Source organism: Cavia porcellus, unplaced genomic scaffold, assembly GCF_034190915.1.
Source record: "Cavia porcellus strain 051 isolate PalLab524CR breed Dunkin Hartley unplaced genomic scaffold, mCavPor4.1 scaffold_1, whole genome shotgun sequence".
NCBI classification, from domain to species: Eukaryota; Metazoa; Chordata; class Mammalia; order Rodentia; family Caviidae; genus Cavia; species Cavia porcellus.
This window is the reverse complement of record NW_026947484.1, coordinates 155,225,301-155,239,059: the sequence shown is the minus strand read 5'-3', so window position 1 is coordinate 155,239,059 and position 13,759 is coordinate 155,225,301. Positions and strand designations below refer to the sequence as shown.

The 13,759-nt window shown below is 33.2% G+C and overlaps 1 protein-coding gene across 2 annotated transcripts in view; it reads left to right on the top strand.

Annotated features, from left to right (window-relative positions):
* The window catches only part of Msh4 (mutS homolog 4), a 70,364-nt gene extending 56,605 nt beyond the window's left edge, over positions 1 to 13,759 (top strand). For both annotated transcript variants that reach the window (XM_063258142.1, XM_063258138.1), the window contains exons 15-19: positions 2,424 to 2,542; positions 3,972 to 4,100; positions 7,957 to 8,131; positions 9,277 to 9,365; positions 13,407 to 13,759. In XM_063258142.1, coding sequence (XP_063114212.1) covers positions 2,424 to 2,542; positions 3,972 to 4,100; positions 7,957 to 8,131; positions 9,277 to 9,365; positions 13,407 to 13,598 — 704 coding nt within the window. In that variant the 3' untranslated portion in view covers positions 13,599 to 13,759. The remainder of the gene's footprint in view (positions 1 to 2,423; positions 2,543 to 3,971; positions 4,101 to 7,956; positions 8,132 to 9,276; positions 9,366 to 13,406) is intronic.

Sequence of the window (13,759 nt, the reverse complement as noted above, 5' to 3'; positions counted from 1 at the left end):
TTTTATAACAGTAAAAGACACTTTGCCATTAATCCTCCTCAAAAATCTTCTCCTTAGCTTCAAACACACTTAGCTCATCATTCTTGCCACTTCCTGAAGCAGTTCATGAAATCCTTTTCATAAATGTCTTCAGTTGCACTGTGTGACTGCCTCAATGTCCTGAATTGTTTGAAAACATTTACCTTTGTGGATGAGGACACATTTTAATTTATTTTGTACAAGCCTGTCTTTCCACAGCATGCCTTGTATTTTTGATCACACCCCATAAAGACCTCTGAAAAAGGACTTCCAGAAGTAAGTGTGTTTGAAGCAAATGAGAGTATTTGCAGAGGTGCAATGGCAGTGTGTGTTTTTCTGTCATTTTTGTATTCAGCATATATTTTGATCACCTCTTTTTATTGGGAGTTGCTGAGGATCGAACTCATGACTTTGCACTTTGCCAGCAGTTGCTGAGCTATATCTCCAGCCCTTTGGTCACCTCTTATAGATAAGAAATGTTGAAGACTTTTGGTGGAGGCTAAGAAAGAGAGGAGAAATACAACTGTACCAATTAATAATATATGCAGTATTCTCTACCTGTCACTTTCACATTCATTTTTCCATTTAGTATTTCTGAAAACCCTGTTAAGAAAGTTCTATTTAAGAGAGTAATAATTTTTGTTCTCACAGGACTGAGTTCATGTCTGTTTTATTTACCCCAGAACATAGTAGACCTTTAATAAATATTAAATGTCTATATAACGAGGAAGGTCAGGTTCAAAGACTTCCCCATAGTTACTCAGTGTTAGTTCTTTGCCTTAGTCTACTCCACTTGCCATAATAGCTAATCCTACAGTTTACTCTCCCAGGTACTGTTTTGTCTACCTTGCATGTATTATTATAATATATGTATACCTGATTAATACTCATAAAAGTTAATGTGTTACTCTTACCTGCATACTGTAGATCAGTAAAGCATTGAGAGATAATTACTCATTACTATTGTCAAAGATCACATAGCTTGTAACAGGAAGGACTCAAACCCAGGCAGTCTCACTCCAGAATTTTTACTCTTAACAAGCTGTCTATCCTTCTCCAGAGTATTAAGAAGGTAGCAGGTCGTTCCTTTTGCATAGTATTGGAGAAATAGACTTTTGTTTTGTTTTGAGCCAGACAGTTCTGATTCAAATTCTGGCTCTACTGCTTGCTTTGCCATTTAGCAAGCATCTATCATACAATTGTGACATATCAGAAGCTGCTTTAAGTTTGTTATCCCTGGTTTTAAGAAAATCTTAAAAATAGAGTAGCATAGCAGAATTACATGTTACTAGTTTTATTGTAAGTCTTCACATTTTCATAGGTAAAAATCAGATATTTACCAATTTCAATGGATTATTTTTGAGAAGCAGAGAAAATGAAATTAAAATGTCTAAGAAGAACAGATATAGTCATTATAACTACTATGATTACTTTTAGTTTTGTTAGTCTTTTAGTTTGTTTTCCTGCTAATTTTTGTTCCTTAGCGTTAGGCTCTATTCTTCAGTCTTTGTTTTAAAACCCAGTGTGATCTGGCTGTTTTTGGCTCCAGTTATTTCATCATTTTATATATCCAGAATTTTGTGATGTTTTTCTCTTGTTCAACTGTTTTACTATATATTTTTTGACAATAATATGCCTTTTATAGCCCATTATGTAGAGAGATAGATACATTAATCAGATTGATTTGTGTTCAAAAGATGAATATTTTAGATTAATTAGCATAAGAGCTTTTCAGGTAAAAACTGTCTTGTGGGTGAAAATTTTATCTTTTTTTCTTTTGATTAAAAGTTTTACTTTTATTCTGTTTTTGGATATTTTTGCATATTTTAATAACAGTTTAATAACAGTTTCTAATATATCTTTCTGTCATAGTTTTATCAGTTGAGCATTAATAGCATTGCTTCAAATTGAATTTATAAACTTTATGAGTTCCCTTCAAAATTTATTTTGAATGTTATTATTTATTATTATATTTTAATTGTTTATTAATTAAGTATATCATTTAAAATTTTTACCACATTTAAAATAATCTCTGATGTAAGCATGTACTATATTATTTGAGCTTCCAAATAACTTCATGCAGTAGGTAGGACAACAATTCCTACTTTAATAATGACAGAGACGAGACTGAGAGAGTTTAAAGTAATGTTCAAGGTATGCAATATGTGATAGAGTTGGGACCGAATTTTCTAACTCCACATCCATTGTTCTTTCCAGCCTCACAGTTGGATAAATGAACTAAGAAGTGCAGACATTGTTAATACTTGTATTTTTAAAAAACATTTAAGGGTCTATAGCTCAGTGGGACAGTCTCTGCCTGGCAAATGTGAGGTCCCAAATTTGATTCCAAGTACAAAAAAAAAAAAAAAACGTTGTTCAATGTACTTTGACTTTTGATTTTACAGGATCCTATGTCCCAGCAGAATATTCTTCCTTTAGAATCGCTGAACAGATTTTTACCAGAATCAGTACTGATGATGATATTGAAACAAATTCATCAACATTTATGAAAGAAATGAAAGAGGTACCCAAACAAAACTTTTCTTACGTTAATATTTAAATTTTACGTTAATGATAATTATCCTGTAAGAAACTATCTGTATATTAAAATTTACAGATGAGCTTATACTCCTTCTGGGAGCCAGAGGGCAGTCAAAGACAGCTTCCTAAATTCTGTCTTAGGTGGAAATGATAGTCAATATTTTCTGAAAATATAATTTTAAAAAGGAAAAGCTAATGTTATTGAATGATAAAAGTGTGCTTATGTGTTTTATATGGAATATTTAAAAGGCTTTTCCTAAGACAATGATATATTCAGTACCATTTTGCATTGTATGGATTGCTCCTCTTAGGCTTGTTTTTAAAATAAAAGTTAATTGTTCGAAGGCTTTTAAAAATCCTTGTAATTTTTACCATAGAATTTTAATTTTCTAGGGCTGGGAATTTAGCTCAGTGGCATAAGCATCTGCCTGGCAAGGGCAAGGCTGTGAATTTAATCCCTAGTACCCTCCTCACACACATAGAATTTCACTTTCTATTCCAGAGTATGTATCTTTCCCTATTTCTGATCTCATAAAACATTGAGTAGGCTTGAAGACTAAGGGAATTAAGTATGACTCTTGGGATAATTGTATTAAATAAGAATTATTGGGTCACTATGAATAATTTTCTGCAAACTGAGAGGAGATAAGTAAAACTATTTGTCACATGATTTATATAATTACTTAATATTGTCAAGTGTCTGTGGGAATATAGCAATGTGCTAGGTGCTTGAGGTACATTTTTAAGCAATTCTAGCCTTCAAGGAGCTTAGTCCTAGAGAAAGGTAAAATGTTTATTAAAGTTACTATTGTGTTAAATATAACGTGGGTAGAATTCTGTCTTTTGAGAAAGGAGTTAATATTTTTCAAGGAAGAAGGAGAATTTATATCAGTTTAATTTTTACTTAGTCTTTGTGGTTAAAGATTTAAATTTATTTGGTAAGCAAGCAATTACTAAGACATGGATACTTTCCCCTAAATTTTATTTCCTTCTTTATTGCTATAGAGTGGTAGTAAATCTGATAGTGAATTTGTGAAATGGCTTTGAGCATTCCATGATAGTGATTAGTCATTTGCAGAGAAGAAAATGACCATCTTTGTGGTTTATTTAAACAGTTGAGTCACTGCTTTGTTTTATTTTACTATATCTAAAACATCAATAATTTAGATAATGATTATTTACTCTTTTTGTCTCATATACATGTGCATATGTCTACATATATCCTCTGTTCTTTTGGAATTATTAGAAAGAGATTTTGAGAAAGGCAGTGAGTTATTTTCTGCTCAGCAGGATTTCTCTATTAAAATGCGTTTCAGATAAACTAATAAAAGAGACTGAGTTTCTCTTCATTTTTTCTACAATAGTGACAGCTGTTTGGTTGTAATGAATAAGAGCAAAATTATATTTTCCAGATAGCATATATTCTACATAATGCTAATGACAAATCACTCATATTAATTGATGAACTTGGCAGAGGTACTAATACAGAAGAAGGCATTGGCATTTGTTATGCTGTTTGTGAATATCTGCTGAACTTAAAGGTAAACATCCCCATTTATTTTGAATGGATTAAGTTTTAGTCCTTTTCTAATGTATGGCACCAAAAATAACTTTTGAAACAACTTTAGGTAAAAACCGTCTAACATTTATGTTTTAGTACTTGAATTCTCACTGAAGGTAAGAATAATTAGTATGAACCCATGATATAGATAAGGAAAGGAGAAAATCAAGAAATACAAATAAGGTAAAGATTGGTTGGTTTTAATTTAATCAAATTAAATAGCAAAATGACTATTTTAATAACTTTTCATTATGCAGTAATGTCTGTGATGTCACAAATGACTTAATGTACTAGGATACCTAGTATAAAATTTCATTATTTTAAAGAAAACAGTTTTTAACAAATCAGTCATATAAAACAATGATTTTTGCTCTACTTTTAAACTAATTTGTAAATCAGTCTTTTTAGATCATTCAAAATACATACATATGTGAAAAATGGAGATATTTTCTCATATTTAAAATACCTTAAAATGTCTGTAAGATGGAGTTCTTTGCCTTAAGAGTTTGTGATAATTTATTATATAGAATGAGAAAAAAATTTTATACTCATCCAAGGAGACTCAAACTATTGCTGTAGTTTCTGAGTCAGATTAGGGCCTTACCAGTCAAGTTATCAATGGAAGTTTAGCTCCATTGTATCTCCCAGCAGGATCAGCATGTCCCCCCAAATATCCTGTGGTTATTTCTCCAGTTCCAGACTGCATAATCAGAATAAATATTTCTTAACATTTGGAGAAATTTTCCTGAACTGTGGATTGATTGGAACTATCTCAGAAAAGCCCAAAATGCAGTGAACAGCAGTGCCTTTATCCTGTGTTTGGATGAGTGTCCCACAAAGGCCCTTGTGCTAAAGGCTTTACTCTAGCTCACGGCTCTTTTGGAATATTAGGGGATCTTTAGAAGCTGGGCCTACTGGAAGGAAGTCAGTTCAGTGGGGTGAGCCCTTGAAGAAGATGCTGGGATGCTAGCTCCACTCCTTGCTCTTAATTTCCACCCATTAGGAGGGGAGCAACTTCCTCTGCCACACTTGGTCATTGTAATGTACTGCCTTGCTGCTGGCCCAAAATCACAGGCCACTGAAACCTCTAAAACTGTGAGGCTAAAAAAACCTTTTTTTTTTTTTTTTTTAAATAAGAATAAACTTGAGTACCCGAGGTGTTTTATTGTATAATGGAAAGTTGATTCATTCGGGTGTCCGTTAGTGTTTTGCTCTGTGATTAAGGTCAATGGGAAACTAGAACAGCCCAATCCAGGCAGGACTGCAGATGGCCGAGGCTTCACAGGAGCAAACAGCTGTGTCCTGCCACTAGACAAAGAGCTGGGAACATCTGAAGAGCTTGCTGAAAGTGAAGGATTAAGAGAGCATGCAGGAGGAGCAGTTGTGAACTAACTGCCAGCTACAGAAATGAGGGCTTTACTTATCATGAGTCTTTCTTCTTTTTTGTTATAAAGATGCTTGTGTATATATTATATATGAAGTCAATAGCTTTATTTCCTTTTCTCTCATATACTATATCACGGAGTTTAAGATATATTCACTTTATATCATATTACTTAAACATTGGTAATGTTACTTTTATGTTACAGTTTTGTTTGCTTCTTTCTTTTTATGCTGAAGATTGAACTCAGAGCCTTCTGTATACTAAACTGGCATTCTGCCACTAAACTACATCTCTATTCTTCACCATGACTTTTAAATTACAGATATCAAAGAAAAGAATAAACTTCACTCAAGGATTTTATCTCTTCTTGGCCAAGTGGCTAATGCATTCTTGATTATAGGTACAATTATGATCTCATTTCTATCTTCGTTTGGAGGTTAAGTATAGGGTAAAAAAATGTGTGTAGTGCCCATTTGAAGAGGTGGATTTGTTATTTGTGTGTTTGACTGGACCACAGGAGCTGGGCATTTGGTTAAACATATTTTGGTGTGTTTGTGAGGATATTTCTGAAAGAGATTAACATTTGAATTTTTGACTGAGAAAAGCAGATGGTTCTTCCCAGTGTGAGTGAGCTCAATTTAACGAATGGAAACCTTAAAAAGACTAACTTCTAGAGTCAATAGACACCTTATCTGACTGCCTTCAGTCTGGAAGCACTTTACTCCTTTACTCCTTTCAGACTCAGACTGAAAAATCTGCTCATCGGTGTTTTCTAGACCTGAAGTCTTCTGGCGTTCACACTAGACCTATGTCGTTGACTATCTTAGATCTTCAGCTTATACACTGCAGATCTTAAAACTTGTCAGCCTTATAAATTTGTTTATACACACACACACACACACACACACACACACACACACACACAATTAGTCTTTTTCTTTGGAGAACCCAAAAAAATACATTTCATTTCTCTAGTATGCTATAATAGCTAAGAACAGTGGTTTCAGTGAAATCTTTTTTTCTAGTATAAATAATGTAGTGGTAAATGTGCGGTATTACTACTTTTAAGAATTTTTTTTTTTTTTTTAAACCAGTACCAGGAATTGAACTCACGATCACGCGCTTGCAAGGCAGGCGCTTATGCTGCTGAGCTAAATCCCCAGCCCCATACTTTTAAGAATCTTAATGTTTAAAACTTTTCTAACTTAGTCTCCTTGGTGCTCAGCACAATACTCACAAAATATAGGCACTGAGTAACTTTGTTAAATGGAACTAACATTAAATAGAAGTTCAAAATTTAGTTTGGCACTGAACATCTAGTCTTGTTTTGCATATTGACTTGGTCTCAGACGATTCAAAGAGGCCAACATTGACTTCCACCTGGGGCAGTGCCCCAGTGACATAATCACCTCCCATTAAGCCTACCTCATAAAGATTCATCCCCTCTCAACTGAGGATCAAACTCCTAACAGTTCACCTGTGGGAAATATGCTTAAATCATATTCAAACCCTAGCAAGTGAGTATTTGAGAATTTTCATTTTTCTGTCATGTGTGTAAAACCTTTCCTGTCCTTGTTGCCAGTCTTTTATGTTGAGTTATTTTGCCAAGCAAATATCTTTTTATTGACTTAATATTTAATTTTTAAAAGTCATGTATTTATTTCATTTCTCACTGATAATGCCATAAAATATAAATGATTATTCATATTTATTTGCTTTAGTAACACTAAAAGTTCGGTGAAGTTTGCCCTGGATTTGATCCCTAGTGCTGCCAAGTAAATAAATAAGCAACCAAATGATGAAAAGCAAACAGAAATCACCCATTCCCTTTGGGAATTTCAAGCACCTAATACAATCTACACATTGGTTCCACTTTCCAAAACTGTTTGATAGGGAGAGAAATTATTTTCAAAGTGAGATTTTAAAAAGTTGAGTAAAATATAAAAGATTATATGTGTATGTATATATGTATATGTGTGTATATGGATTATTTTCCCTAATAAATGACTGCTTCAATTAATAGCTTTATTTTTGTGACAAACTTCATCTTTTTATATCTTCAGATGTATTTCTTAAGGTTTACTTTTAGATTTATTCTTTCCTGTGTCATTTTTAACATAATTATATGGTACTTCACTGAATATAATTATATGCTACTTCATTGAATATGAAATTTTGGAGTGTTTTAAAATACATTGATTGGTATGGGGATATAGCTCAACAGCACAAGCGCCTGCCTGCCAGGTGCAAGGTCCTGAGTTTGATTCCCAGTACTTCCCCTCAAAAAGTTCAAGAACTAAAATAGATTGATCATATTAGTCTTCAACTTTAGTTTTATTCTTATGTTTCTGCCAAGCTAGTTGGAAAATTAAGTTTTAGGTCTAAATAGCTAAGGTAGGATTTTTTAGTTCATGTAAAAAGCACTAATATTCAATTGTCTTATATATTTTAGGCATTTACACTGTTTGCTACACATTTCCTGGAACTTTGCCATATTGATGCCCTGTATCCTAATGTAGAGAATATGCATTTTGAAGTTGAACATGTAAAGAACACCTCAAGAAATAAAGAAGCAATTCTGTATACCTATAAACTTTCTAAAGGACTTACAGAAGAAAAGAATTATGGTACTGAATGCAGAAATTAAACCTATATATTGAGGCAGGGATGTAGTGTAATGGTAGATCACTTGTTCAGCATGCATAAAGCTCTGGGTTCGATCCCCAGCACCACAAAACAAACAAAGCAATATTGAAGCACTATGTATTTCACTAAGACCAATTTTCTTCTCCCTTATACTTGCCATCAGTCAAAGCAATGCTCATTTAGATACATGTATAGATATATTCTCAGACTATTTTCTTGTCAAACTCACATTTTATACATAAGAAGACAAATACATCCGTGCCTGAATCTGTTCAAAATATTTACCTTTTATAGTCATTTTGACTTTGGGCAAGAACAGAAATCACACGGTGCCAGTCTGGTGAATACGGTAGATGAGGTCTCACTGTCATGTTTTTGTTTGATAGAAATTGCCATAAAACATTCGATCAATGAGGGCCATTCAAAACATATGCTGAATGTTTAAATTAAAAATACATTACTGTAAAAGACATGATGCCATTAATCCTCCTGAAATAGTCAAAATATTCCCCTCCCTTTGCACACAACCATCATTTTTGGTAATATGTGTTTTACTGTAACAATTTTTTTTAAACTTAAACATTCACTGTATCTTTTGACCTTCTGCTGTTTATAAATATGATATAAATGTGGCACTCAATAAAAAGCCTATATGGCATTTATACAATAAAATGAAATTCTGAAAACATGAGAAACATTGCTGATACTTTTAATTTTCATAAAGATGAGTCATCTACCATTGAATCTTGTGGGAAATTCCAGTCTATAGGGTTATGTCTGTGACTGTACCTTCTCCTCTCTTGAAAACTTGTGCAGAAAATCCCTCTACTTTCTACTAACCAGCTGTAATTCCTATTAGAATTTCAGTGTTATTTTCCATGTATCTTTCCTTCTTGTTAATTCAGAGGTATTTTGTGAAATAATTTACCTTTTATGGATAGATCTGTAATTAAATATAAGAACTGGAAAGTTGTCATCCAGTGTTTTGGAAAACTTAATTTTGAGAATTATTGAGTTCAGAAATGTTTATAGAAGGAAAATTAAAACCTTTGAAAGTTAATATTGGTTGAAACAGGCTTGAAAAACTGGAAATAACAATATTGAAGCTTTTTAAATGTAATTCTAGGATTAAAAGCTGCAGAAGTGTCATCACTTCCACCATCAATTGTCGTGGATGCCAAAGAAATCTCAACTCAAATTACAGGACAGATTCTGGTAAAAACTTTTTAGTAAGGATTATTTTCAAATTAAAATGGCTTTAGTGTGCATTTTGTATAGAATTTGATCTAAATATGTAAAACAATAATTAAAACAAAAATCTAATTCTTAATTTATATAGACAAAAAAATCTCTTACCTTTTAAAACTTTTGTGGTTTGGCCCATCATAGCTTTTCTTAGCAAGACAGCTAATATGATAGGAGATAACAGTTCAGTGAAATTCCTAGAATAAGTATTGTTAACTGTCTTTATGATGAGAAAATAAATGTATTTAAAATGAGCATTTGCCAGTCATGGTGGCATGCCTGTGATCTCAGTACTTGGGAGCCTGAGGTAGGAGGCGCCCTGTGATGTCAGGACCAGCCCAGACTACGTAGCAAGATCCTGCCTCAACCCTCCTCCACTCATCCTAATAATAAAATGTGCATTTAAGATAATAATCACTGCGAAGGACAGACATAGTGCCTAGCTTTTTATAGTCTTCGAAGCTTTTCTCTCCATTATCATTTGTAAACCTCATGTCTCTTCATGAAATAGTTACTAATAGTAATGAAGTAGTTACTAATGGTAACTGCAGTAGTTACTAATAAACAGTAATGATAAAAGTGATATCTTTACTCTCATGTTTACCAGTCCACAGATACTAAGTGACTTCATTGGAAGTCTTGGCCCTGGCACGAAATCACATCTGTTGATTCAAAATTTGGAAATCTTCTAAATTAGGTTTCTTTTTAAAAATCTAATGTGTTCAATAACATGAGGTGGGTGCAGTGTGAAAATTTCTTCAATAGTAGTTTTCTTTCTTCTTTTTAATCAGCTTTCCATTTTTATTGCATTCTTCCCTTCTTTTTCTGGGCTGTCTCTGTGACTTCTTATGAATAAAACCAATTTGAATCCCTTCATCAACAATGTTAACAGTGTTCATTTTAAAGTACCTAATTCTTCAGATTTCATCTTGCCAAATTCCAATTACAGGCCTCCTCTCTGCTAGCCTTCTAGGTTGTGGTTTTCCTAACAGTGCTCAACAGTGTTCAAATGAGGCTCCTATTAATCTGCTGTACATTCATGTATTCTAACTTCAGGTGAATTTTTTTAACTGAATAATTATTTATCTTCTTATTGATCTCTATAACTTTTTTTTGGTCTTTTTTTTTTTTTTTTTTTTTTTTTTTATCAGTTCCGGGGATTGAACTCATGAACGTGTGCTTGCAAGGTAGGCGCTTATGCTGCTGAGCTAAATCCCCAACCCCTTTTTTTGTCTTTTTGAGACAGAGTCTCACTATGCTTTCTGGCTCACCTTGAGCTTATTTTCCAGGCTACTCTTGAAATTGCAACGATCCTCCTGCCTCAGCCTCTCAAGTGCTGGGATGATAGACATATACTACCATACCCAGCTCTATAACTACTTTACAGTATCTCTTTCAAAACATTTTTACTCTTCTGTCCTAATTCTTCAGATAGTTTACTATACTTTTTTAAAGAAACTTGAACTTTTGGGGGGAGGCTCTAGAAATTGAACTCAGGACCTCACACTTGGTAGGCAGACACTGTGCCACTGTGCTATATCCCCGACCCCAAGAAACTTGAAATTGTCTAGATGAGTCCTTTTGCATAATTCCTGCAAATATTTTGTTTGGCAAGTTTCCGTTTCTTGTCTTTCTTTCTTCCTGTGTTGGAGGAAGAAATTACTTTTTCAGTCACTTTAAGGTTAACTTCTTTCATTTTCCATTAAGATAACCTGTTTCCTTTTTCTTCTTATATTTTTCACTGGATTTTCATTTTTCTATGAATACATCTATGTTTTTTCCCAATAAATCCTTTTTAAGCTTACTTTTAAAACTATTATCCCTTTACTGTCTTTACTGTAAACTCACGGCTAGTCTGTCCTTGCCTATTCTGTTCCCACTGGCAAACTGAATCTTGTCATCCCTCACTGAAATTTCTTTCTTAAATCTCAACTAATTAAAGACATCTCAGCCCACCTCCCCAATTTCTCACCTTCTCTGATCTGTGACACTGGAAATTACCATTCTTTCTCCTTTCTTAATTCTGGCCAGTCTTGTCTGCTGTGGGATTATTCTTTCCTAGAAGTTGTTGTCTCCCTATCTCAATGATTTTTTTCTTCTTTCCTTCCTTTACCAGGGCCTTTTCTTTTTTCACTCACTTCTTGTTTCTAAGATTGTTGCCCTTGGTTTCCTTTTGAAAACTCTGTAGTCTCAAATCTCATTCTTTTTCATGGCTTCCATCTTTTCTCCTGAACTCTCCATATTTCTCCTTGACATCTTAGTCTTTTAGGTTACAAACTGAATTTTCATTTCTAGTGTTAAAAGTCTTCCGTAATTATTTTTCAAAATATAATTTGAAAATTAGCTACATTAGAATAACTTAGGATACCAAATTATCGTATGTTTTTTCAAGGTTCTCTATGGCTCAGAATTCCCAATTCTCAGCTGACTCTAAAGTTTGTTACTTTTTGCTTAAAGATCATTATCACATCAATCTTTCATCACATCACTTAAATTTTGCATAATTTACATTTCTGTCATGTTTAATTACTTGCCATTTCATTATTTCAACCTGATTATGTACCATGGTCTCTAATGTGCCTCTTCTAGTTTTTTTTTTTTTTTTTTCCTATCCAGAATACCTTCCTTCTAGACTCTTCTATCCATCAGGTTCATTCAGCATACTCCATTTTATGTAACCCTGTCTTGATCTGAGCTGGAAATGAGAGTCCCTTCCTCTGCATTTTGTATCTCTCTTATGGGACTTTTCGTAAATACTGTGGTCAACTGTGTATAAACAAGCCATTTCAGCAGAAGACTGTAAGCTCCTTGGGTTCTGTTATTATGTCAAGTATACAGTTTTCTCCCTTCTATAGACACAAAAAGCACAAGCTTTGGGGCCCAGCACAGAGGTGTAATTGAAATAATGGTTTAATTGGTAATTGATAAATATATCAAATAGATCGATGAAGGGTGAATATGTGATAATCTTGTTCTACCTAATGAAATCTTACTCATTTTTCCTATAGTGAAAGTAGAAAAATATTCAGAATTGCTTGTTATTGACAAATAGTTGAAGGGATTTTATTTCTGGAAAATTCACTAAGACATTCCATAAACAGTGAAGGTTGAAAACATTTTATTTTCTGTGTAGCTCAGACAAAGGTATGAATTAAAAATTCTTCACCTGTATTCCAAATCATGATACTTCTTCAAGGACCAAACAACTAAAGGTCTTCAACATCCCTGTTTTAAATATTATCGCATAGGTATGCTTAAGTACATTTTAGATTAGAAGGCTACTTTCAAAAAGCTATTTATGTTGTTTATTTTTAAAATGTACTTTGTCCTTCAGGCAGTGTTCTCTTAGCCTCCAATAATTAATTGTTATATATAAATTCTCTTTAGAAGCATGATGAGAAATTAAAATGGAAGATAACATGGTATCATCCTTGGGTGACATTTAAAATTATGCTCACTGTGTAGGCACAAGCTGTGCTGTTTCCCATACCTTTTTTAATGAAAGAGGTATTTTTAGAACTTATCTGTATTATTACTTTTTGGTACTATGTTGAGGGATTTGATCTTTTTAGTGGATTTTTTTCACAAATAAGTGATTCTCAAAAGTATTAAACTATGTCATAAAGTAGTAAGAGTTATATGAGGAATTTTATTCATCCAAATACTATTTCTTTCTTGTTTTTTTTTTTTTTTTTTGGTTGCAGGGTCTCACAGTGTAGTTTAGCGTTGCCTTCCGGTCACTGTGTACCCCAGGCTAGTCTTGAACTCACGGTCACCCTCTTGCTCCAGCCTCCTGAATGCAGAGATTACAGGTGTACCCCACCACAGCTGGCTGTTTCTTTAGTCTTACCATGTATTTTTTGCTAGTTGAATTGAGCTGATTTATCTAAGAGTATTATTTAATCTTGAAGTCCCATATTTCTATAAAAGGAAATAGAATAGTGCTAAACTATGATCAACTTAAAAATCATAGTATTTATTTTTTTAATTTTTATGTATTTTTAATAATAGCAGAACCAAAGGAGTACCCCTGAAATGGAAAGACAGAGAGTTGTGTACCATCTAGCAACTAGACTTATTCAAACTGCTCGAAACTCTCAATTGGATCCAGACAGTTTACGAATGTATTTGAGTAATCTCAAGAAGAAATATGAAGAAGATTTATCCAGGGTTGCGCAAGTTCCAGGAAATGCTGAAGAATAATAATTCACATATTATAGCATTGAAATAATATCTTTTAATATGAGGAATCTAGAATTTATCTCCTGAGAGCAAAAGAAAATATTTTCTAAATTTTATATTTCAATTGAAAATTATATCAGTATTTTCATTTATATATCCTACATGATGTTTGTTATTCTTAA